At 40.1% G+C, this 27,205-nt stretch overlaps 1 protein-coding gene across 8 annotated transcripts in view; it reads left to right on the forward strand.

The window, feature by feature from the left end:
• Positions 1–27,205, forward strand: part of LOC149168035 (bifunctional bis(5'-adenosyl)-triphosphatase/adenylylsulfatase FHIT-like) — a 241,940-nt gene that overhangs the window by 88,528 nt on the left and 126,207 nt on the right. For 2 of the 8 annotated variants that reach the window (XR_016260595.1, XM_089431632.1), the window contains exons 2-3: positions 20,414–20,513; positions 20,764–20,826. The exons of 1 other annotated variant lie outside the window; for it this stretch is intronic. Coding sequence is in view for 6 of the 7 variants with exons in the window: in XM_089431632.1 (XP_089287758.1) it covers positions 20,791–20,826 (36 nt within the window). In the remaining variant the exon portion in view is untranslated. Of the gene's footprint in view, positions 1–20,249; positions 20,279–20,410; positions 20,514–20,763; positions 20,827–20,904; positions 21,587–27,205 lie in introns of those variants that run through there. 5 more of the 8 variants (XM_089431634.1, XM_089431633.1, XM_089431629.1 and 2 more) reach the window with 5 other exon arrangements.

Below are 27,205 nucleotides of genomic sequence, written 5' to 3' on the forward strand. Positions count from 1 at the left end.
AATAACTATCTTTTGGTGACAAGCCCACTAAACTAGCTCATAAACAAAATAATAAAGCCTCCCAAGAAGTCGAATAATCAATAATGCATGTTGTTGGGCTCTCTAAGAGGCCAAGTGAAGTCCATAAGTGCCAAAATGATGAATTGGACTTCCAAAAGTAATGGACAAGCGGTTAGCCCCTTGTTTTCCACATAATAAACCTGTGCTACTCCCAATGACTGTGAGGGCACACAAGTGACCTCATGAGTCTCCAAGTGAGCCGAAGATGGTTGTAGTCGATCTGTAAGGGCTCAGATGATGGTGTAAGTGACGTCACATCAACATACAAGTCCTGGGTCATCTGCCAAGTGCCTGGTACAATTGTGGGGTTGGTTGGGCAAAGGTGAACCAGGTGCATCTTCCTCTTCCAATAGGTGAATCTCGAGCAATCTCTGAACATTTGTGGGGATGGATGGAGTGCTGTCTACTGCTGTGGAGGCCATGGCTCTCAACACACACCCTACATGTGCTAATGTAGCCCTCTGGAGGGTTAGGACCCTGTATAGGGAGACCCAGTGTTACTTGGGATCGGGAGCGACATTTTCAAAAGCTTCCAGTTTGGGAGCGAATCCCAGAGCAATTTTTATATAATATATATATTTTTTATATTTTGATACATATATGTCAACAAAAACATGTAGAATGATGAATTAGATATAAAAAACATAAAAAAACATAGATTGATCATTGAACCATATAACATCAATCATCTAGAAGTTATAATCTTCATCAACCACGTCCACAAGTTAGTAACATACAACATATTGAGTCTCGTGAATCATGATTCATCAATCTTAAAGTTTCAACTTCAAGCTTTCAAAATTGAAAATTCAATATATAACATTTATCATCATTGATCACCAAAGTTGTACTTGTAAGCTAAGTTTAACCATTACAAGAAATAATATCTAACATGAAATGAAATGTTATAAAATGAATTATGAAATGAAATGAAACAACTTTCACGAAGCATCATATTCATAATTCAGAATCATTACCAATGAGTTATAATTGCCAACTTCAAACTTCAAACTTAAATTGTCATATATTGTTTACAAAAAATATCATAATAAATATGAAAGAGTCAAGACTCAACAGTTATGAAAACTAATAGAAACTAGAAAAGACAAGTAAACTGTAAATCTATTATCTACTACTTCATGTGGCCCTTGCCACGAGAAGTGTTTGATGTATGAGCAGGTCGTGGTGGTCTTCTAGGAGTCTCCTCCCGCACAGACCGACGACCAGAACCAGAAGGCACATGCCCTCCACGTGAGGGTGTAGATGGAGGTGGCGACAGCAAAGGAACAAGACTCGGAACTTGAGCACTGCTACTGGATGGTGGAGGTGGCATGGTTATTGCTTCATCTTCCTCTCTCATAAGTTCCGCTTCTAGTTCTTCAAGATGTATAGTGCCATCCTCCAAATTATCATCCTCTAGGTGGTTGTCCCAAATTTTATATGTTGGATCCTCATAAGCCCGATCACAGTAATGATTCAACAACCTCAAGTTGTAGTGCACATAAACCAAGCTTTCTGCCCAGTTTTCATTGAGTCTGTTTCTTTTCACATTATGTATGAAGCTGTAGGTGCTCCAACACCTCTCTGCAGAAGAAGTATTTACAACTTGTGAGAGAATTTTTTTTGCCAATTTTGGCAAAAGTCCCTGGCCGCCATATGATTCCCACCATGTGAGAGCATCAAATCTGTCTCTATCTTCCATTGCATGAAAGGTACCAAACAAACCAGTGCAACTGAAGTATCTGCCTAATTCAAGACGCACACTAGCACATTCCTCCTTGTCAGGTATCAACTTTTCTAATGCTTGCAAATATCCTGTAGATACCTCTTCATCTATATGGGGTTTGACCCTAACCCCACCCCCTGGTGCAGGTTGGCCCAACCAAGATGTAGAGTAGTATTTTGGCGTAAGGATATACGCCAAGCAATGTAGTGGAACATTAAGTTTATCCCACCGTATACACACACAATCGTGAATCAGTTTATACAAGTTGGGATCATTGTTATGAACAATATCTTTTATTTTCCCCAACATGGTATCCATCTGCTCATACACCTTGCCAATCACTGGTTTATCTGTATCTGCAAACCGAATCATGTGATAAACGGGCTTGATGAAATCTAATACTTGCCTCACACGTGCCCAAAACATACCATCAAGAGCGGCCTCCTCCACCTATTCAAAACCTTGCCTATCAGCTACATTTGTAGCCCTTTCCTTTAATACTTGCCAGTGTGGACTTGATACCATGCTAGCCAATGACTCTCTTACCTTCAAAAGGCGCCTGAAGGTGAGGTAATAGCTACCAAATCTAGTCCTCGCAATCTTCAACAACTCCAATCTTGAGTGACTACGGAAAAGGCCATGGGTATTGCTATGATTTGTAATAAATTTTATCATTTCTTTGCCTCTCTTGTACAAATCACCAATCCATTTGTATTGTTCGTTTTTTTTCTTAACAATATCATGCATCAAAAGGTTCATTGTGTGAACCACGCACCCATACCAAAATATGTTGGGGTATTTATCCTCAATAATTTCTCCCGCTGCCTTACAATTAGGAGCATTATCAGTGATGACTTGGATGACATTGTATGGCCCAATACGCTCAATTGTTTCAAGTAATGGTTCTGCAATGTTGATGCCGGCCTTGAACTTGTCTGAGTAATCATATGCTGAGAGAAAGATGGCACCACTAACAGACACAACAAGAACATTTATCAGTGGCCTGCATTTTACATTTGTCTATCCATTAGATACAATGGACACCCCATGGTCAGTCCAAGAACTTGTCATTCTATTCAAAGAATGTGATATTTTTGCTTTTTCATGATCAAGTCCAACGGTTCTTGCCTTGTCATACTGAGGGCTCTTGTATCCTTTAGGGGCATCATTTATGGCAGAAACCATTTCATGCCAATAAGGTGAGCGAAGAACATTGAATGGTATCCCACATGCATAGAGAAACCTATAAACTTTTGAATCCACATCATTCCTACACCCTTCATCAAGGAAATATGATATGCTTCTACGCCTTAAACCTGGTGACCCTATGCCTCCATATCCACTGCCTTGGGAGGATGCTGAAGGAGTTCTTTGTGCATATGATTGTGAGCTTGGTTCAAAGAAACCCTTTGATTTTTTAGATTTGTATTGGGCTTCCTCCTCTTCCCTTATGTATTTGGCTCTATCTGCTGCTGACACACCTGAACAAGTTTTGATTCCTATTTGTTTATCTCCATCCCATGGCCTTTTCCCGCAAAGGTGCTTTCTGGCATGGGTGTATGAACCCGTGTAATTATTGTTGCAATGGGGGCAATGAAATTTAGTGGTTCCACCCCCTTTCACTGCTTCAGGCCTATTAACATATTTCCACAATGGAGTTTGGTCTTGTTTAGTTTTTTGAGCTGACTCATGTTTACTCTCCTCCAGCTTCTCCTCACCGGGGTTTTCATCAAATCTACTATGACCCCCTTCTTCATTTTCAACCCTTCTTTTTCTACTCTCCAACACCATAATAACCAAAAAAGGAACCAAGAAGAAAAAAAATGCTAAGAAATATAACCATGATGTTTGAATCTGCAAAAAAATGGAATGGGAATGGGAGAATTTTATTTATTGATTTATTTAGTAATGATTCATGAATATTAAAAAAAAATTGCTAGAATAGAGCCTACCTCTTTGGCCTCCAATCTCCCCTCCTTGCTTTCTCTTGCTCCTTGCTCCTTGGCACTTGCTCTCTCCTTGCACCTTGCTCTTTGCTCTCACTCTCACTTGCTTTCTCTTGCCCCTCACTCTCTCTTGCTCCTCACCCACTCTTACTCTCCTCTCACTCCCACTCTCTTCTAAAATAATGAAATTGATTGGAGGGAGGGTTTATTTATATTCCATCCCTTTCCTCCCCTTTTTCCCCCAAAACCGACGACGCTTTATTTTTTCCTAGTAGTTTTTTTTTTCCTCGCGCAATTTTTTTGTTTTGTCACTCACCAGCCGGGAGAGTTTTTTATCGCTCGGGAGCGGTCAGGAGCGATCGCTCCCCTACCGCTCGCGGGCTATCAAAAACGCTCCCGGAGCGACGGGAGCGATCGCTCCCCTACCGCTCGCGGGCTATAAAAAACGCTCCCGGAGCGACGGGAGCGATCGCTCCCTACTTCTCTCCGGCAATAGGCAGGGAGCGGAATTTTTTTTTTCTCGGTATGCGCTACCGAAATCCCTCCCTTTTCGGGAGCGGTTCAGGAGTGCGCTCCCGACCCACTCCCGAGTTGCTCCCGCCGGAGCATGGATTGGGAGCGGGATCGGGGGGGGGGGCGCTCCCCTGCAACACTGGGGAGACCAAACCCAAGATGGAGACCACCTGCAATCCTACATAAGATCCAATGCATCCCCTAGCCTTCTAATACATGAGGTCATGAAGGCAATCGAGTAAAAGAGCTTACAAACCATGGACAACAAGCGGACTTCATAATGGCATGCCCCTTCCATAATGGGCTTTGGCATGTGCTAATGTCTCCAAGCTCCAAATGGGGTTAACCAAACGTCCTATTAGGTGGTTTCTACTTCGAAAGGGGATAATTTGTCCAAGGTACATCCTTTAAAGGGTGGTGGCATGTGACAAAGAGATGAATGGAGTAGGGGATGAAAGGGGTAGTCCTGGGACACATGCTGGGGTACAAGGGTAGCTAATAAGAGGGAAGCCCACACTTGGGTATATAATGTATAGGATGGAGAAATCAGGTACATGAGGTGCCTCAGAATTGATTTTTCCACCCTTCTTTATATGCCTTTTGCCTTTTATGATTTTTCTTTAATTAACTGCTTGGGGCTCAAGGGGTAAGAGCATGATGTGTGAGATATAGCAGTGGATACCCCCTTTAAGGTAGGGCGGTTCATTGCCCACCAAGGGTTGGGACAATCATGGGTTCCTAAATGATAAAGGAGGCTCATCTAGGGCCTATAGGAACCAAGGTGATGGCCATGATGATGGGGTAGAGCTCATGTATTGGCTTTTGCCCACGTGCTAAATGTGTTTGTCCCGACCATCTTTTGCATTTTGTGGTACATTTTCCTGTTGAATGTGGCCAATTATGCTTTTACTTTTCTTTTCAGTTGCATCAACCTCTGGGGCATCATTCCAGGCTCGACCCAAGGTGTGGGCAAGGGGGGGAAGGCTAACCCTATGTGGACCTAGTGGAGGAATGTGGACCCAGGTGGGAGAAATGATGAATGCGGTTATAATGAGTGGAAAGGGGGGGCAATATATGTGGAGGAACGAGCGGGACCACACAACCAAAATCAAGGTTTCCCATGAAGTATCATACCTAAAGCAAAATGGTCAGTAAAGAGATCCCACAAGACTAGAATCCAAGGTTAACCTCCTAAAGGGGTCTAGGGGACAAGAGTACAGACCTAGCCCATTCTTTCCGCTGAATCCCCCCATTAATCCATGCCCAGAAGTATCCATTATAAGCAAACTACAATACTCAAGTACCAAATGACAAGACATACCTTTAGGTTTGGGGGGCCCACCTTCAAACATACGATCATGGTAGATGGGTGAGGGACCACATTTTTGGCTCAGGTGGCGGAGAAATGACACAACGAGCTAGTTGGTGGCTACAAGGGGCTGCTGGCTACCGGCTGAGGACCATCTTTGAGAAATTTTTTCTCCTAGGGATATCACCCACAAAATGGTGGGTAACATTTGGCTCCAACTGGGTCGTGATCTCTCGGAGAAGTGGGCGAAGCTACTCAAATGGGAGGTCATGAGAACTCGAACAATCTCTTGGTTACCGTAGACCTGTTATCTGCACATATCAACGATTGAACCGATGAGGCAAAATGTTTTTCACAGTGTCTTATGATCACCCATGCTTAGTGTTAGGTCATAAAATCAACTTTTAAAATAAAATATGCAAATTTTACTTTAAATGCATCTAATCTACCATGAGAAATATCATATGATGTTATTTCTTGTTGATTTTGTGTAGCTTGGGAGGTACTCCAAGCCCTAATATTCAAGGGTTGGAGGGCAAAGCACCACAAATGAGCTTGTGGGCTTGAGATCCAAGCTTGGGGGTTTTGCATCCATCGTGATTTGGGCCAAAACCGTGATGGAGGTACGACATGTTATGGATGAGGATGATAGTGCTCGACGATATGATTCCAATGCATCGAGAATCGTTTGAATCTGAGTTGTCGTTAGAGAGAAATGAATTTTTGAAGTTGACAAGGTAATTATTGGTTACTAAGTCATGTAGGCTCGGTGTAAAAGCAGTCCAATAGATGGGCCTCCTCATCAATTCGTTGAGCCCTTGTATGCGTATAAATACAAGGTGTATTGGAGTGTTTTAGAGCATCTAAGAATGGGCAATACATCTCAAGGATAACTCTGAAATAGGAGAAGCCTAGATGCAGCAGAAGAAGCCAAAAAGACAGCGTGAGGGATCCAAGGTACAGCGTGGGAGGTTTCTGGGGTGAGACCGAAGTGCTGTAGGTAACATCGGATGTGTCTGAGGGCTATCTGAGGCAAGATTAAGGGCTGTCTTGGGTGCGGATTGTTGGGCAGGGAAAGCCACAGATCTAGAGGATAAAACGATGTTGTTTAAGGGTTGTTTGGGTGGTGTATAAGGGAGCCACATTTACAACTAACTATTGGGATAGGCCACAGGCGATAGCCAATAGCTAGAGGCCACCTAGGTGCTGCTTTTGAGGTAAAACAAGTAGACAGGGGCAACGTAGGAGTGTAGGCATATTCCCTTGGTGAATTGCAGCCTTAAAAGGCTTTTTTTGTTGACTGCGTGGAGGATAAGGGCTGTAGAGTGCTGCCCTAATTAGAATTGCAGTGTGCAACAAACAAGCGTATGAACAGCAATTTTTGGGAGATGTATTGGGTCAAGGTTTGACCATGTTTGGATCAGTTTGATGAGCATCCTGTTGGTGCCATGTGGATGATCTTCCGAGGAGCTGAAGGATCTTCCTAGGAGCAGAACCAACAATGTAGTTTTTGGGTTGAAGTGTTGACTATTGCGTGGATCAGTTGATGGGAAGCTTGAGGAGGCCTTTGTTAGGATATTCCGACACATAGGAAATAGTTAAGTATAACTTGGTCTAGTGTAGAGTTAGGTAAAGGGTTTTTCTTTACTATGTACATTTGTAACTTACAATTCGACGGTCACGATATGTTCTAGACATGAAGTGATCCGACGGTTCATTCTTTCCTTGGTATTATGACATTTGATCCGTGGCTTAACACCCGATTGGTCTATGATCTCTATTTAAAGAGCATGGAGGGTCATTTATAGGGTGACTGTTCATGAGAGAAGCTTATGTAAATTTTCTTTCTTTTATTAATAAATTGCTTGAAGTGGCCGCGTTGGCTCAGGCTGTGGACCGTTTCCCTCTTTGAGGGTTTTAACCACGTCAATAATACTAGTATATTGATCTGTGGTCTATTTGTGAGCGGTGTCCTTTGGTGTTCTATTTGAGGAAATTACCCTGTAAATTCCTACATGGTATCAGAGCTATTTGAGGGCCGCATCCGTTGGTGATCCAAATTGGAAGTTGGTACAACTGCATTTGACTATCGTTTCCTAGATCTACTGTTTTTGACCACTTTTGGACCGAGAGGACTGTCTATTGTGTTAGGAACATTTGTTCCAGTGAGGAACCCCTTTCGTTTCATGCGAAAAGGTTTCCGGTAGCCCTAGCTATGTCATTTCTAAGATCTGGAGGTATATAATCTTTATTTGCAGTTTTAGTTATTTATCTCTCTGTTTATTTCGGTTTATTTATTTCTCTGTTTTTTTATTACCAGATCTATACCTTTCATTTCCGCGTATGCTCTTTGCCTTGCGGCTCTGTGCGATCTAGGCAAATCAAAAACAGAAAGGAAGAATTTTTCTCGTGCGTATGCTCTTTTCCGTTACGCCTTAGTTTGATCTCGGAAAATTAGAAACATTGAGGAAAATATTTAGTTTCTGGTAAAAGCTAACTTCAAGCCATAAGGTTTGGTTTTTTTTTGTATGTCTGTGTTGGGTTGTGTGGTTTTTTGTTTTGTAGGCAAAAAGGGTTTTTTCAAGTAAGCACGTACCCCAAAGCTTCAGTGACTAAAAAAAACCCCTTCCTCTTTTCCAAAAATTACGAACCTTTTAAACTAGCTCACTTGGTCCAAAGTTACTTTATGATAATAGAGGTCTTGAGTTCAAGTCTTTCTTTTTGTTGAGTTACTTTTTCAAAAAGCACATGTAACTTATGTTTTAAACTTACTTTATGTAAAAGTGTTCTCACCCATTATAAAAAGTGAGTCACTTATAATTCTAAAGTCTCTTTATTTTTTATTTAAGTTACAATTTAATGGGTAGCTCATAAAGTACCATTGTAAAAGTGACTCACTTATTTATAAAAGCGGGTCACATAAAATCATTTTTAAAGTGAGCTAATTAGATTAAGTTTGGAAAGTGGGAGATTTTTTAAAAATATAACATTATCATTCACTTCCGCACATTCACACACTTCGTCGGCATCTTCAACAACTTTTCTTCAAAAAGCCATAACTTTTTCATCCGGACGCTGTTTTCAAAGCCGTTTTTTTAATTGACCTAATTTTTTGAGATCTTTCCATTGGAACACTTAGTTTTAGCATCTGCAACTTTAGTTTCTGTTAAAATGGAAACTCCATGCCAAGTTATTCTTGACAGCACCAACTACTTCCAATGGTGGTACTACATTGTGGATTTACTTAGAAGTAAAGGTCTTCACAGAATAGCTTCAGGCCAAGAAACTAAACCTAAAGATGAGAATAAGGCAGCCAAATGGGAAAATAGGCAAAGATCAAGCACGTGGGTTGATAGGGATGTCTATTTCTCAAGACCTTAGATTCCATATTGCAGAACTTGATACCCCTAATGAAGTAATGAAACAACTCATTAATGTTTTTGGAATTAAAAATGAAATTAGATCCCATCAACTCGAAAATGAGTTGCTTACGTTGGACCCCAATAATTTTTCTTCCATTGAAGATTTTTTGTCCAAGTTCAAGACCCTTAGACTTCTCTTGGAAGGTGTTAAGGTTAAGAAAGAAGATGGCAGCCTTATCTATTCCATTCTTATTAAGTTGGGACTAGCCGACTATGTGTTTGTTTCCACCTTCCATTATACTAGAGAAGCATTTATTTCTCAAGGACAAGACTACAAGTCCCCCTCTTTTGATGCCTTTTGTGATTCTTTAATAAGAGAACAAGAAAAAATCTTACATCTTGGTCTTGGAAACTCTTCTAAGAAAGCCTTAGCCGCCCAGCGACAACCAAATTCAAAGAATCCTAAGAAGCAGTATCCTAAAAAGAATGGTCCTAAACCAAACAAGGGTCCTAAGCAATTTCAGTCTCAAAATGAAAAATCAATTCCACAAAATGTTAAGGAAAATAAAAACAAAGAGAATAAGATTGATAGACATTGCAACTTTTGTAATCGAGATGGCCACTTAGAATCCAAATGCTTTAAGAAGAGGGAAGCCTTGGAAGCAACAATGAAGAAGCATAACATACATTTGGAGCATTCTTCAACTTTAACCATCTTCAGGAATAACACTTTCTGCATGTGGTTGTCAAGCATCTCGGTTTGGTTATGCACTAAATGTATCTTCTTCTTCTCATTCTCATGAGTGGCTCATTGATTCTAGAGCTTCTTATCACAAGGCCAAAAACAAAGCCATGTTTTCTTCTTTAAATGATTGTAACACCAAAAATATATATGTTGGTGATGATAGCTCTCTTAGTGTTGTAGGGACTGGAACTATTCATGGAGACAATGGTCAATTTAATGATGTATTATGTGTTCCAACCTTATCCTGCAACCTTCTATCTATATATCAAATAACTCATTCAGGTGAAGGTAAAATCGTTGAATTTTCACCTCATGATGTTGTAATTAAGGACCTAAGATATCCTAGACAGATTTTAGCTACTGACATTGCTGATGATTCTACAAGGTTGTATAAGTTTAACAACTTTGGGTCATCAACTCTTCCCTCGGTATTTGTTGCTCATAATGATGAAGTGAGCAAACTTTGGCATGAGCAATTTGGTCACTTAAACTATCGCTCCCTTCAAAATCTATGTAAAGAAAATATGGTGACAGGTCTTCCTATGGTATCTTGCAAAGATGGTGTTTGTTCCGGATGTGTACTCCAAAAACACCATCGTGATAGTTTTGAAAAACGTGCCTCTTGGCATGCCTCAACCCCTTTATAGCTTGTGCATTGTGATTTATGTGGTCCACTTCCAGTTGTTTCATTCTCTGGCTACAAATATTTCTTAACTTTCATTGATGATTTCTCGAGACGCACTTGGGTATACTTCTTAAAATTCAAGAGTGAAGTATTTAACATGTTCTTGGCCTTAAGGCCTTTGTTGAGAAACAATCTGGACATCAAATTCTTAAGCTAATATTTGATAATGGCGGAGAATATGTTAATAACAAATTTATCAACTTTTGCACTGAGCATGGAATTCAAATGCAACATACTGTTCCTTATACTCCACAACAAAATGGTGTAGCTAAAAGGAAGAATCACACCTTAAAGGAAATGGTTAATTGTATGTGTTGGAATTTCTAAGTCTAACGCGTTAGAAACCCTTCATGTACTTTCTGATTTATTCCTACCTACTTGTTCTAACAATTAACAAGTTATTTATCATGTAAATATTGGAAATAAGTACAAGTACATGCTCAACACATTACAGATCATCAACTGAAGGAAACAAAACAAGCACACAAGTGACACCGTTGTTTTTGGACCAATGTTCCCGAAAAAACCCAATGCAGGAAAACCGGTGCAACTATCTGAGGGTTTGATTTATTAAGTAGTTTCAGAATACAATTTGGGTGCCAAATCTGGCTCACCCAATAGAGAAAAAATCTCGGCAGTAGTACCTCTCCTTTGGAGATAGATGCTCCGGTTGAAACCTCGGATAAACACTCCGACAACTCTTCAACTCCAATCTGCCCCACGAAAAACCCCAGCATCAACCTCTATGGATTGCCTCAGCCTCTTCTGCCCTCTGCGTCAGATTTCCTGGCAGTTCCGGCAGTTCCCGACAGTTCCGGCTGTTCCCGGTAGTTTCGGCTTTTGCCCTCTACATCAGCTTCCCCGGTGGTTCCGACAGTTCCCGATAGTGTCGGTTGTTCCCGTTAGTTTCGACTTCTGCCCTCTGCGTCAGCTTTCCCGACAGTTCTGGCAGTTCCTGTAGTTCCGGTTTCTGCCCCTCTACGTCAGCTTTCCCGACAGTTTCGGCTTCTGCCCTCTGCGTCAGCTTTCCCGGTTGTTCCGGTAGTTCCTGGCAGTTCCGGCTGTTCCCAGCAATTCTGGCTTCTGCCCTCTGCGTCAACTTTCTTGGCTGCTACGCTGATCCTCCCGACACTATCTCTGGTTCTCTGCTTCTGTATTCACTGCCCCTCAACTGCAACTCTAGATCACTCTCTCAACTTTCTCAGCAAACCCAACCCCAGAAAGTTGAAATCTTGATCTCTTGGTGTATACTCCATGTGACCCTCAGGCGTCCTCTTATACTTTTCTCATTGACAAATCAACGACCGAGATTAAGTCCCTAATCAACATCTAAGATTAGATCTGGCTTGATCCATGACTTTTGGACCATTCTAACACAGTTTTATATCAATTCACATTAATATTTTAATTCTATTAAAAATATTGATTATTTTAATATCTTCCAAACTGTTTAGAATCTGCCCAAACCCTTTCTGGGTATTGGGGATCTCATGTGCGTTAGCCTCTCCACCAAATTTTGTGGCTAGAGCACATTCGATGCTACCCCAAATCAATAGTATGCTTCAATCTAAAGGACTTAGTCTTAATTTTTGGGCAGAAGCAATTAACTGTGCAAATTACATAGTAAATCATACTCCTACTAAGGTTTTAAAGAATATCACTCCAGAAGAAGCATGGAGCTCAATTAGACCAGATGTAAGTCACTTTCGTGTTTTTGGAAGCAAAACATGGGTCCATATTCCCGATGAGAAACATAAAGCCTTACAACCTAGAAGTGAAAAATGTATTTTGGTTGGATATTCTGAAGATGTCAAAGGATATAGATTTATTCCACTTAAGTCCAAAAATGTTATCATTAAAAGAGATGTAAAGTTTGCTGAAAATATATCGGCCTACAAGCCTAGTTCGGTAGATGTGCCACCTCTCTCTATCTCTTCTACTTCTGAAAATATTTCTTCTTCAGATGATGACAGCGAGGATGACAATCCTCTCCCACCTTCTCAGGATCCTCCTTCAACTCCTCAGCTTCCAAAATGGGTCCACGCTACTCAGGATGCAGTAGGTGCTCTTGCAGGTGATCCTACAGATCAGCGACGTACATGTTCTCAGTTCGATAGAGCCTCTTCTTTACTGGCTCAAGCTTCAACGCATCATGATCTTGACACCTTTGCAGAAGCTTCAGGTCATCCAGATTGGGACTCAACTATGAATGAAGAATATCGTTCATTATTGGCAAATGATACATGGGATCTTGTTCCTCTTCCAAAGGGACGAAAACTTGTTAGATGCAAATGGGTTTACGGAACCAAGTTTGGACCAGATGGAAAAGTTGATAAACATAAAGCTTGTCTTGTTGCTAAGGGTTTTTCACAAGTTGAAGGAATTGACTCTCCCCTGTTGCCAAAATGAACTCTATCCGCCTTGTTCTTTCCCTTGCTGCCTCGCTCAAATTGTACACTTTAAATGTGACAACGACTTAGAGGTGGGGCTATCACTCTGATCTCCGCTCACTCCGTTCTAGCTATCTCCTAGGCAAGTTAAGGGGGGGTAGTCCCTAAAGGTGAAAGGTTAAGGATGAAGGGAAACTTGCTGGGAACCAACAAGTTCTAGGAGATGTACTTCTCTATCTTATGAACTTGATTATAATTAGTTTGCAAGTATGATTAATGAGCAATGTATTAGAGATCTTGATTAGATTATATTCGTAAGACACTTCAAGATTTAATAGTTAAGAGACCAGTGCCTTCAACAACAATGCTCAAGGCAAAGTATACTTGCACAATGGATGGCCTTATCAAGTTACAAGATACAAGTGCTGCTTAAGGAAGTTAGTTTGACAATCAAAATTATGAGCAAGAAGAGAAATTGCAACTGCTTTTACCACAGATGATTTATAATACGATCAACACAAGATAAGCTACAATTAATGGAATTAGGCTCACAGTTCTGATTACCAATGGATGCAATGCAAATGAAGTTAGTTGATTCTAATGAGAGACAATATTACTCCCAATGCTCCAAGTGCTTCAATTAATCTGCTCGTATTCAAGATGAACAATTAGGTATGATTATACTTCAGGCGAATACAATTGAACAACTTGCAATAACAAGATACACAAAATAACCTATAGAGCATCTTTAGAAATAAACAAGGTCAGCCATTAACAATATTTCAAATGTGATTCTTAAAGTTCCTTATTAGAGCACTCCTATGGTTAGTTAATCAATGATCAAGAACAAGAGCACTTTAACATTCCATAAGCATAATAAGCACTGGCAAGATCATTGAAAGAGACAAGATGAGATTGCTAGCAGAGAAGTGCAAGAAATTAACTAAATGATAAGTGCAGGCATGCAAATACAAGTGCAGGAATGCAATGCAACTAAAAATTATGAAATACAGTGAAAAGCAATTATGTAACAGAGAACGCAAGGGAAGATAGTTAGTAATCAAACTAAGGACAAAAGGCTGTCCTCAAGACTTTGAAAGAACATCAAAGAGCAACAAATGATAACCTAACTAGAGATATCACTGTCAGCAAAATGCTGTAGCTACTGATAGGGTATATCAGTCCACTTCTTACTTCCCTATCAGCTACCAGATGCAAAGAACAAAAGCCAATATAGGGAGAACCAATTTTGATATTATGAATAATATATCAGTCCTCTGAATTCTTAGGAAGAGATCAGATCACTGTAACTTACCCATCAGTGAAAATTAGCCCAATGATGCAAGGAACAAAGACTTATATACCTCTTATGCTTCTGTTATGCCAATTAAGAGAAATGATTTCCAACGATTCTTTAAGAGTGATGTTATAATAACAATGTCTCCTTACTACTTGAATTAGGAATAAGAGTAAGTTTTTCTTAAACACAATGGCAAGAAGCTCTTAGTGAGATGAGAGAGTGCAAAAGATTAACAGTGCTATGATGTAACTATACTATCCATGAGATGCTAGAGCTATCAAGACTGCAATGGTGCATGAATGAGGGAATACAAGATAAAGCACACGCTAACCATCCTCAAGAGAAGATTAATGCTTCAACCACAGTATAATGACTTCAAGAATGCATCAGATTTCCAGAAGAGCACTAACTCAGATCAGTCCACTGTTATGCTAATATCAGTTCTAAAATGATATGCAATGCTATCCAAACAATTGATTACTTAGTGAAGTGTCAATGTAGACTAACTCACTGTTATGTTGATCTCAGTCCAAGGATCAATCACAAAATAGCCAAAATATCAATGAGAGAGGTCTTAAGTTAATGAATGATATTCCAAAATGATTGTGTTTACATGCAACATTCTAGTGATTAAGGTCTGTAATAAGAAGCTACAGATCGATGCTTTGTGACAGTCAACAAATGGATGAGAGAACAAACCTTAAGGCTCTCCAGCCTTCTCTCGAGTCTCAACGCCTGCAGTGGAAATGTCAGTGAAAAAATCACAATATTCAAGCTCAAACATGCAACATTACCTCATCTAATGATCCAAACAGACCTGCAACCATAATCGTTAGCTGTAAAATGTCATGTCCCTTCTCAAACACATTTGTTACAGGGTGTTGCTACACAATTTTGCATGATTTTGACGGGAGAGGACACCACACTTTCGACTTAGGGACTTAGGGGCCAAATCAAATTTATTTGGGTTCTAGTGGAATGTGGGGGCCACCCACATGGGAGTTCGAATTAGCCATTCGAACAGCTTGGAGGGAAAGTCGAATGGGTGGATGGAGGGGCCCACATGAGGCTAAGGAGGCCCAAGGAGCTATAAGGAGAGATCAACTTTCATTTTGGTTTCATCTTTGACATTTTGCAAACAACTACTCAACTGTTCACTCTGCTATTTCGCTGAGTCAACCGGCGGTTTAGCCACGAGTCTCGCAAGCGGGAGATTCAACCTCTACTTCGAGGGACCATCCGTGCCCGCCCTAGGGAGGCTGTTTCACAAGGGTTTTCAGGGGTTCCAGGGCAGTGACATAGCACCAATAGCCAATACAGAGCAAGGAGTGCGTATTTCTGGGTAGCCAAAAAACACGCAGAGGGAGATTGAGGCCAACAAAGATCATATTGATTGTCAGGAAGTTAGGGAGCTGAGGTAGCAGCACTATACCAACATTCTTGCTGGATTTTACAACCAGTTGAGCCAACATTCTAGCTATTCAAATTGCTGGGCTGAGGGGCAACGTAGAGGCCACTTAGCAGATTTAAGTGGAGCTCAGGAGTAGGTGATTTTGGCCAAGAGCTCATTCGGGAAGTCATGGGTTGGATAGCAAGGGTGAACTCAGCACTTTGGAGGAGTTTTTAGGAGGATTTACAGGGAGTTTCCAGCAGGCTGAGTTTTGCAGCTACTGTTGAGGTGAGGCTCCAAGGGGATCGAAAATCAAAGGTCCAAACCAGCTGAAATCCCTTCTGGGTTTTTCTGGGTTTAGGCCAAGGAGTCTGGGGTTAAAAGAATACAATTTTCTGGGCAGTATAAGTGCACTTTCCAGCCATTCAAACTTCAGTAGAGAAGTAGTTTTCTGGGCAGCGCAGTGCAGATTGGTGTAGCAGTTGGCAGCCTTAAGCTCGGCCATTTTCCCACTTGAGTTTTGTCATTTTGTTATCTATAGTATTTTGCCTTCAAAAACTTAATAAAATGGCTCAGTAGTTCCCTATACTCTCTGCAGCCTTGGAAAAAGGCATTTACAGACCTTCTAAAATGATAATGATGGCCCTAAAACCCTAGACGTCTAGGGTTTTTTAAGGGCCTAAAATCTCCAAATTTTGATTTTTTTTGAATATGCCCGCCTGCAAAATAAATTTGAAAGACAAGCCCAAAGAAAAAAGGAAACCTCAAATGCTATATATACAAAAGAAATATAAACAGGTTAGTAAAATAATTGTTAAGTTAAAAATAAAAACCCCAAGAAATTATAAATAAGAAAAAAATTAAAATGCAAAGGGTTAGTGAAATTATTTACACAATGAAAAATAGAATACAAGGACTCAAAATTATTTACTATTCACAAAATAAAATTACAAGCCCTAATTAGCAGATAAATTCCTTTGTAGCAAAAAATAATTTGGAAGATAGATGAGTAGAATAATTTTATTTAATTTACTGGCCGAAACTCTCCTGCAAAGAAAATCGTTAGATCAAGACTTGTGGCCAAACTAGAATGTAGTCGCCTCACAGTCTGAGTACTTGGAGGCCAAGGATTGGAGCAACCTATAGCTTAATGCACTTCGAAAGATAGATTATTAGATCAAGAGGGGTTTGATTCACACAAATCCCCTATAGATCTAGAGATACTTGCTAGATCTCGCTAGGTTCAATGTGCTTCCTCTAGCCCAACACCTAAGGCAAGATACTTGTGCTAATAGATGTTCCTACTACCGACAATTGAAGTAAGAACCATAACATATAATAGCTCAAAGCATATAACAAAAACTCATCTAGCTCATACCACAAATCAGCAAGCGAGAGACACCTTGAATTGAACCCCAAAGACTTTTTATTAAGTTCAAAAAAAACCTAGCAGAGCTTAGCTCTGTACATCCAAAGATTTTCAATAATTACATCATACGGTGAGGATCTCAAAGGATTCCTTATATAGCAAATTTGTGAGGAATAAACCCCTCCAAGTGGAAATAACGACTAGTTGGCTTGATCCTTGTCAAAATAATCTCATCCATCGATTTTCAATTGAAATAGCTTGATTTTCTGTGATGTTCCAAACTAGGGAAAATAGTGCCATGCAAAGCGGACAATAAAAATAACACCATAAAATTAAATCAAACCATTAGACCACAAAATTGGCAACCAAACTGCGCTGTCTACTCATTTTATTAAATGGGAAGATGTGTACAACAAGGTGCTTGAATGTGTGCACCTGGGCTTGCTCTAGGCAAGCTAGCAAAAACCCAAAATGAACAATGGAACACTCTCCTCAAATCTGCTTGTAATTCGGCCCAAGAGTTGTGCTGTTATTGCCCAGAAAGGTGCTGCTGCCTGAAATGATCTGCTGTTAGAGCCTTCCCTGCTTAGAAAATTCTGGGAAATTAATCCCAGCCTCTATGCAAGAAACCCAAAATAACCCACGAAGGAATTGGCCAAATGTTGACCTCGGAATTTTGGCCCAAATTCCCCTTAGCTCCTGTAGCTGCTGACTAGTTGGAACCCCTGTTTGACACCTCAAATCTGCCCAGAAAATTTTATAAAATTAGGAGTGTGATCCTTGCCCAAAACCTAGAAAAACCCAGAAAGGGGTTTCCTTGGTTCCAACCTTCAAAAATTGACCTTTCACAACTTGACTCTCCTCCAATTTCGAATTCTATAGCTGTGACTGATCCTTTCAATCTATGCTCTCCCAACTCCAACAATCCTTCTCAAATGGCCCTCCAAATGATCTCCCAACACCCTAGGTCCAAACTCTCTCGGATGGTGTTGCCCCAAAGAGTCTCACTCCAATGACTGCGCAGTCATGGAGGAGATGACGCAGTCCTGCGTGTGATGAAATGCGCTGCATGTAGGATGACCCTCTTGTCTGTAGCTTCCCTCTATACTCCTGAAAATGAAGAAAGGATGCTCCTGTCTCCCCCAACTTCCCGGAGTGCCTCACGCCGTGACTACACAATCCCCGCGCTTTTGTAAATCTCCCTGCTGCTGGTACTCGACTCACAACTGCTGTAACTCATCTCCTTGCTGCTGCTACGAATTGAGATGAAGAAGAACTCCCTCCTAGGGTTGGCACTCGAAGTCCACTGAAGCAAGTGTTGAGATCTCCGCTCGGAGAGACTTGTGTGCTAAACAACACAGTAACCTGGCTAAGCAACTCAAGCAACTAAGATTGAGTTCAATATATCAAAAGATAAGATGCTGAAATGAGGAGAGTTTCCTTCTTTATATAGATTTAGTGGAGCACTTTTCCTGCCATTTTCCCTCCATTTTCCCTCACTTAACCATCGATTTCCCTTCCATGCAAATCAAACTAGGGAATGCGTATTCTCCTTGCATGGGTGGCCCCCACGTACAAATTAACCATATCAAAATAACTTCTACTAAGTCTAGCCTCTTAATGAAATCGAATGACCCCATCACCTCCAAAATCGGCCCCAAAATGTAGAAATTAATCCTGTTCCAAAATAATTTAGGAAGGGACATTACATCTCCACTGTCGATTGGATTTTTTATTTTGAGAAAAAATTCGAATTTCTTTTAAAACTCCTTTTATATTAATTCAAAAAATAATATTTTGGAATAATATCCTTAAAAAATTCACTTTGACTTAACCACCAAGGTCTAAGGGGTTAATTTTTCTTAAAAAATCTATTTTTCTCTTCGTGGAGGACCTCCAAAATATAATTCTTTTTTAACCCACAAATTTTTTTATGATTTTCCGCTTGGAGAGAATTTATTTTTTCTCATATTAATTTTTGACTAAAAAATAATTAATTTTCTGGTTAATTAATTTTTTAATATTTTTTGTCCACATGGGGTAGCTCAAGCGGCAAGGGCCGTGGAAATGAAGTCTCACCGAACCGGAAGTCTTGGGTTCAAATCTTGGGCTACCCTTCCCCCGTAGAGGGGTACATAATGGACATGTAAATCGGAGAGTCCCGCCCCAGCTTACAATTTTTTTTTTTTTTTTAATATTTTTGCTAGAAAATTTAATTAAAAGACTCAAGAGGGGATTAATTATTTTTTTAACCCTCAAATAATTTAGCCGTGGTGTCTAAATATGAGTACCATGCACTAAAATATTTTTACATGATTATTACAATATCAACTCTTAGAAGGGGAAATACACATTTAGACATGGAGCCTCAAGACATTACCCAATCCTGCGACACAATATGATCTAGTATGAAAAATACATAGACTTGATAAACACTAGTACTCACTTAAGACCTTGTCAAGAAATTCCACCTTAGCTTTGGGGTATATCTGGGAGAAAAATTCTGCCAATTATTGGTATTTACAAACACACATAATTCGGGGAGGTTAAAAAACCCCCTAGGATGAAACCCTTTGAGAAGAATCATAGGCTGACCTAGGGGTTATTAGATGGCTTAACAGTCGCACTAGAATAATTTACAATATAAAAAGCAGAAATTGGGTTTACAATGATGAAACTGGAAGCTGAATGATGACAATGATCTTTGAATTTTTTTTGTCCACTGGTTTGTACTCTGCTCCCGGGACTGTTACATGTGTGGTCAACAGACATCAAAGAGAGTTCTGAAATTGAAGATGGCTGTTATGCCAATAATCTTCGCAGTACAGTAAACTGTGATGATAACTTAGTGCATCCATTAGGACTTCTGAGAATAATGAACTTTGGTGTTGGAGAATTGAAATGAGGGGAATTTACCACCTTTAATGTTGTCTATGAAGTTCCAATCTCCTTGTTCTTGTGATCACTTATACATCTGATTTATGTTTGGTTTCAATTCTTACTATGTGCCTTATATATATATATATATCCTAAGAGTCTGTCATGGTTTCTTCTGTGCATAATATTATTGTTTATAAAAAATAAATATATCAGATTATTCTTGAAGCATTCAAAACGCTTAAATTGATGTTACTCCAAAAATGAAAATCTTGCAGCTATGGGCACATCAGACTATAACTTTTGGTAATACCCTTCATCGTTTTCATCTCCGTAAGGACAGAAATTATGAGACTTTAAATGCTCATGCTCCTAACATTTTCCTTGTCTCTCAAGTAGCAGGTTTTGCTTCTGTATTTTCTTTAAGGTTCCTTCCTCTTGACTATGATATTTGTGTTAGTGAGATTTTTTCTTTCGTAGAAAATATGCTCCATCTACCATTTACTGTAATGACTGTATAAAATGGAATACAGAGTAGCCTTCTTTCTTATTAAGTTTCTGACTACTTCATTTTCAGGTAGTTTTCTTTTGTTGGAGGGTTGCAAGGTAGGCCTTTTATGAAAGACGTTTTTGTCAGGAATTTCTGCAGGCTGTCTCACTGAAAGCTAAAATTGATCAGGACATGGAACTTCTGCTCTTGGTCTGATATAAATCTGTTTTATGTGTTAAATTGTGAAGCAGGAAAATTATAGATTTGGACCATACAAGATTAAAAAGCAAGACGTCTTCTTGACAACAAAGTTGTCTTTTGCTTTTGTCAATCTTAGGCCTGTTGTTCCTGGTAAGGAGTTCTATTTCACTAAGGAAAAATAAAAAGAAAATTGATAATAGTTCTTTTGACCTTTTCCATATATTTAAGTTTGGATACAAACATTTCTTGCAGTTTTCTTAATTTGCAACATAGAATGAAGTATGAAGACTTTTGTCCTTATTTTCTTAATACGAATGGTGTGTAAAGCTTATCATCCAGAAATGCAATAACCTTAATAAATTGAATGGAAGCCTGACTGATTTGGAGTTTATCTTGGCAGGCCATATCCTTTTTGCCATAACTTAATATGACTGCTTGGGTGTTAATTTGGTCAAAGTTGGAGGTATGGTTCTGTTTGATGATGCCTTCAATTTTTTTGAGTGAAAAATGTGTCCTAGTTTAACATATTTAGTGACTGAGCTGACATATTTTCATATTATTTATGCACATGCTACATATCCTCACCCTCTCTCTATCAATGTGTGTGTACACACACACACACACATATAGAGAGAGAGGAGTCCAACTTTGGCTTGTAGTTAACAGGTAGACTAGATAGAATGTTTTATTCAACTGCTTTCTTTAATACAATAATCATTTAAGAACATTTTAAATATTTTTTGTGTATCTTCTCTTTTAAGGCTGGGTTAGCTTAATGCTTAAAGCAAACTCTTCTAAATATTAATTCTCACCATCTTGCATAGCTTCTTGACTTGTTTCTAGCATGAGGTAGATTTACAGAATTCATTCAAAGTGTTTCATGGTTTGCAGTTGCATGGGTAATGGTAATAAGGGTCTTGGTGTGACTTTCTTTTGAGCTTATGGTATGAGATATATATCAGTTTCCCCTCGCTGTTGTTCAAATTATTTTGTCTCTTAGTTTGGTGTTGCTGAGATGTGAAGCAACAAGCTTGATCCATGGAGACAATGTGGGATGATTTTCTTAACATTAACCACATGTGCTTATAAGCCCTAAAAGGTTGGTGCAGCGATTTACAGAATTGACTGCTGAAGAAACTTCCGATCTGTGGCTTATGGCCCAGCTTGTTGGAACCAAGCTTGAGGATCATTTTAAAGTTTCTTCGCTGACTTTTGCAATACAGGTAATGTGTTGTCTTATTTTCTTATCTCTGTACTTTTTATTTGCAGAGGCCCAAATAAAGATTTTCTATCCTTTGTGGTCCTTTTACTGTTGTTTGTCTCACAGCCAACTACGAGTTTTCCAATTTTTAGAGGTTGTTCAGTTGATTACATGCATCACAGGCATTCATTAAGACAGAAAACATAAGTATAAAAGACCATAACCTATTATCTAAAATTTATAAGAACCTACGCTGTGCTGAGTTTTGGGCACAGAAATGGGGAAATGAGTTTTGGGGATGGGGTGATGAATTTTTGGGACAGCTGGAGAGAGCCTACAAGTTTCAGGGGATGGCTAAAGAGAACACCCAAATTTCAAAGGATGGTACAAGGGATGACATCTCAATATCATAAAAGAATTATAAACTTACTATTTTATTATCCAATTTGAAGCTCAACTACTTAAATCTATATGGTCAACTACTTAAATCTATATATCCATACATGATCACTGATGAGTTTAGTTCTTGGCCAATGTTATATCCCCATTTTTTATTTTCCTCTGTTGTACAGCTAGGGGGGATTTCCACGACATGGGATGGCCAGATCATGAGAGCAAGTTTATGTCATCAGGGGTTCCAAGGGAGTTTGAGGAGTTTTTATGGGATCTAATGGCATTCGCTTGGCATATTCTATCACCCGCACAATTTTATTTTCGTTTCATTGCATTCCGACAACTTTAAAAAATTTGCATTATTATGGGGTCTAATTTAATCAATTATGCTCAAGGTGGCATTCCGGGAGGATTAATTGATGAAACACCTCAGTGTAATAGCTCGTTGGAACTGGAACGAGAAGATCTACAGGATGGGATGCTGAGAAGTGACTTTCAGTGGTCAGAGAGAGTATGGTGGCCAATTTACCATTTTCCACATTAAAAAGAATATTTTAATTGAAATAAAAAGATGGAAAAGTGGTCCATGATTAAAATAATAATAAAATAGGAAGTTCTAGAGGGGTCCATCAGATTTATAAAAAGAGGAGAAGGAGGCCATTAGGGGACATCGTGGATTTGATATTTCTTTTTGTATGAGAGGTTGGGAACCCATTTCTCTACTTCCTTGGTAGCCGAGGATGGAAACCCTCGGGTGATTTAGTGAGATTGGGCGAGTACCCATATTCCCTTGGTGAATTCATCCAGAATTCACAAGAGAGCAGTGGCAGTTCAATTCAGTTTGGTGGAGGGCCCGTGCAACATTGGAGCAGATCTTTTAGGCCAGTTCTATTTCAGTGATATCAGCTATATCAACTATTTGTTGATTTCAGCGTGTAAAACCCTAGTTTATATATTATAATAAAAGTTGAAATTATTTCTGCTCATTGTATGATTGAATTGCATGCATTCTCTTGTTCTATTTTACATGGAAATCTTTTTTAAATTGAATGGTAATTTTATGGAGAAATTTTGGTTGAATTAGTTTTTAACAAAATCTGCAAAATAACCCCTTTGGGATATTACAGTGGTATCAAAGCCTTGGTCTTGGTTCAACCTGTGATTTTCACTTGTAGGCTTCTAGCTATTATTGTTCGAGGGTTTGTAGGAGAAGCCGAAAACCCACTGCCTGGAGCAAAATAAGAATTCCCGACAAGGGCTCTATCAATTAATCTCAATAAATGTCCTACAATTTTTTTGACAAATTGTTGCATGCACAATAAAAGTTCAACAAATTGACATCTGAGCCACCTAAAATAGCGTAAGTTCTAATAAAAAATCGTGGCACATTATTTTTATGTGGGGGCCGCAAAAACTATTCCAAGTCCCATAGAGTTAGGCGAATTATTTGGGGGACAGAATATATTGTTATCAGAGTCTGAGTTTATGAAGTCGTTGTGATTGCCGTCAAAATTTGAAAGAGACGTCTGTGTTTTTTTTTCAAGGGATGCCAAGGCCCAAATTATTTTGCATGACCAAATGAATGCGTTCAAAATGGGCCCTAGATCATCGTTTGTGCAGTGAATTTTTTTTATTAAGTGAGGCCAAGTTATACAACAGCCGTTTTGGGCAGAATTTTGGGTATTTGTCTTGATTGATCATCAAAGCCAAAGTCCTCAAATTTTGAAGACGGATTGCAGTAGTCGGTCCGTCATTGCAAGGAACGCATGGACTGTAGACATCACTACAGGAGTCGAAGAGGCACTTTGAACGTGTAATGCGATACGTGCAGAAAGCGATGTGATTAGAGATGGGATGCGTTGAGTATAACAGAGCAAGCGGGTGGGAATACGCCGAACATTCGGAGTCACAGAGCTGGCGTCGCATCACCGAGTCATGTTTCAGGGGACTGACCGACTACGTTGGTTCCTATTCGAATCAGGGTTGAGTCCTAATAGAATGCGTTGATTGAACAATCGATTCACTGAATGTTTGGCTTGGGACCTGCATGACCACACAGAGCCACTGAGGAAGTGCTGGCGGAGGGTAAATTGTCCGAGTTAACTTGCATGCATTGATGGCAGAACGAGAATTGGTCACTGGCGGCGGCAACTCGATCCTTAAAGAAACAGACGTGGATTTTTTGCCCGGAAGAACCACATTCATCGGGTGCAGAAGCCGATCGGGTGCAGAAGCCGAATTCAGACTGAGTCGTTGAAGCACGTCAAGGACCGAAAGCTTGTTCCCAAGCCAGATCACATTGTGAAGTTCAAGAAGCCGACTGCTCTTTTCTATACCAAGAGAAAGACGCTGAATTTGTCAGATCGACCAAGTCTCTTTGTTTCGAGAAGCTAAACTCTTCCCTGTGAGTTTTTGTGTGTATATCCTTACCATAGATCGATTCTGACCTTGAGGAAGGCCGTGCACACTTGTTGACTGAGGCTGTCTATCTTACTCTTCCTGTGCGTGGGAGTTATCAAATTTCCTGAACTATTCATTGTGCTTATGGGTTTATCGTCTGCGTGCCATATATCTGAGGTTTGCATTGCTGGTTATCACCTTCTAGTGGAGATTGATATAGTGCCTTAGCCACCAACGTGACTGCTCTCAATGCTGTCTGTGTCTGTGGGGATCATTTCTGAGCAGTGAGAGGACGAGTTGTTCAACTTACGCAGATGAGTCTACATTCCAGGCTAAAGGTTATCATTATTCCAAGTAATGCCTAGAAACAAGCACTTTCCTCTATAATTCTTACTGTGTGTGCCTGGTCTGCCTCTGAGGGACGTTTTATCACTGCTGGAAGGCGTCACACTTGCTGAGGAAGTTGCTCACCTTCTAAAGGATTCATTTGGACTGCTAAGCAAAATCAGGTTCCCTCATTATCTCTTACTCTGTGTACATCTTTTAAGGATGGTATAATGATTGTGCAATATTCCAGTATGTAGTTAATACACATTTTCTTGGGATAAATACTTTGCAAATTTTGCTAGTTGGAGTTCATTTCTACACTCTGAGTATTATATATGTAATGCTGAGACAAAAAAGCCCAAAACTTGTCTACAACATTATGTTCTCCACATCCAAACTCAAGTGAAACCAACAATATCACCTACAACATATTGCAAATAATTGCACAGCGAACCAATCCACTCATAAGAGTTGCATTTATCTATTCACTGGCATCTTCATTATTTGGCCAGATGAACATCTGTGCAAGGTCTGTGGGTTAGTAAAGCCACAAATTACCTTATATTGGCTGGACGTTGGCTGAGAAAGGAGGCATAATTCTAAGATGGACCTTGAAAGATCCATAGGAACCCTCAAGGGCATCCTCAAGAAGCTTAGTCAACAACAATTCAAACCCTCTCGCAGCAATACCTCTTCAGAGCAACCAAAGGCAAAACAAAACAGCAGACCTTTCTCAAGAGGGGTCTATGCCATTCTTCAAAAAGAACAACCAAGGGATCTGCAGAAAGTGCTGGAGATTGAACACAAAATCTTTGCACTTGGGACAGATTTGAAACACATGAGGGTCACAATGAAAGCTCTTTTCGGATTAAATGAACTGGATGCACTCATTTCCAAAGTGAAACAATTAGAGGGAAATAAACTAATTTGGGCTCTAAAACCAGCTATGCTTGCTCTCATACAACACAAGTTCTTGGAGGAACCTTGTGAAGGGGTCAGACTCCCAGTTGCATCTTGTCTCAGTAATATTATGAGGTTGACTGCACCTATACCTCCTTATAATGATGATGCTATGAGGAGAGTTTTCAGATTGATAGTAGATACCTTTTAGGACTTGGATAATACCATGGGTCTTACCTTTGGGAAAAGCTCCCGATTTTGGAAGATATGGCCAAACTCTGAACCTACGACATCGTGTTTGATCTAGAGTGTAACAATATAATTTTCAAATGTTCTAATACTTTTTCAGCATTAAGAAACATCATCTAGACATGGTCAAAGCACACATGCAGTCCATCTTGTCTTCAGTTATGGGAGATCGTGATACCATCTGCAAGAAGTTACAGTCTATAATTTGTGGGCCATTTGGAGAAAGGAACAAATGGTCTCACCCACTGCTTATGAGCTAACCGAAAGGTTGGTTGAGTAGAATATTAGACTGTTCCAGAGACAATTGACCAGGGAGGAGTTGCTCGGGATTGGTGGACCATGTAGCAAGAATGAGTTAAGGAGAAAGGGTCTTTGCTTCACCTACAAGGAATCTTGGGGACTTGACCACTCATGCAGGATTGAAACAGAGGAGATGGCAGAGGTAGATCAGGAGGAGGTTCCTATTGATTTTCCAGTTGAGGATTCTTGTTTTTTAGTTGAGTCCATGGGTCCTTATGGGATGCCTCTAAAGAGCATGGGAAGTCATGTGGAGTTGATGACAATAACCCAGATATGCATCCATGTGTGGTAGAGGAGTATGATGAGCAACTGATTAATTTTATGAGGGAAGGAGACCAGAGAGCAGATGAGCAACTGATATTTCGACATAGAGAGCACATAGAGGAGCATGAGTTAGATGATACACAGTGTGTGCGGGATGGGCCATTTTTGGAGAGTCAACTAGTGGCTCATGTTGAGCCCATGATGGAGGATGAGCAGACACCCTTAGGGCTAGCCATTGGAGAGGAGCTGGCGGATGTGCAGTGAACCACCAGGGAGGTAGCATTTGCAGATATTGGTCATTAGGAGGTGTTGGGACCTGATAGGACAATTTTGCAGGTGATGAGTAGACCAGAGGAGCATGGAGCTTCTGGACAGATGAGAGGATCTTTTGGAGATGGTGGTGCACCCATCTTTGGGCCTACCCATTGATGAGGTGCAGATAGGTGGAGTCACAACCAACAAACCTACAATGTTTCCAGGCAACAACCCTCTCTAGGAGTACATAGACAAGGCGTGTAACACAGTTGGCCACTCGTACCCATTGTAGGGAGAGAGGTAGGGTTCTCTTAGTGGATATTGTCGAATGACCAGATAGAGCAACATGAGTGGAGCATGGACCAACATCAGCGTAACAGACTTGTTCCTTATACCGAAGCCCATGCCTTAGATTAGGAGGAGATCATGTGTTGGTATCCTATTGATGGAGTGTCATTGTTAGTCAGGACCGTGGTACAACAGGGGCCCTTAGAGATCGGGGACATTGCGTGGGCCAATTGGCAGCAAATCATAGGTTGGTCGTCCATCAACA

Source organism: Pinus tabuliformis, chromosome 5_1, assembly GCF_031772625.1.
Source record: "Pinus tabuliformis cultivar Carrire ecotype Pingquan chromosome 5_1, CPIR1, whole genome shotgun sequence".
Classification (NCBI taxonomy): Eukaryota; Viridiplantae; Streptophyta; class Pinopsida; order Pinales; family Pinaceae; genus Pinus; species Pinus tabuliformis.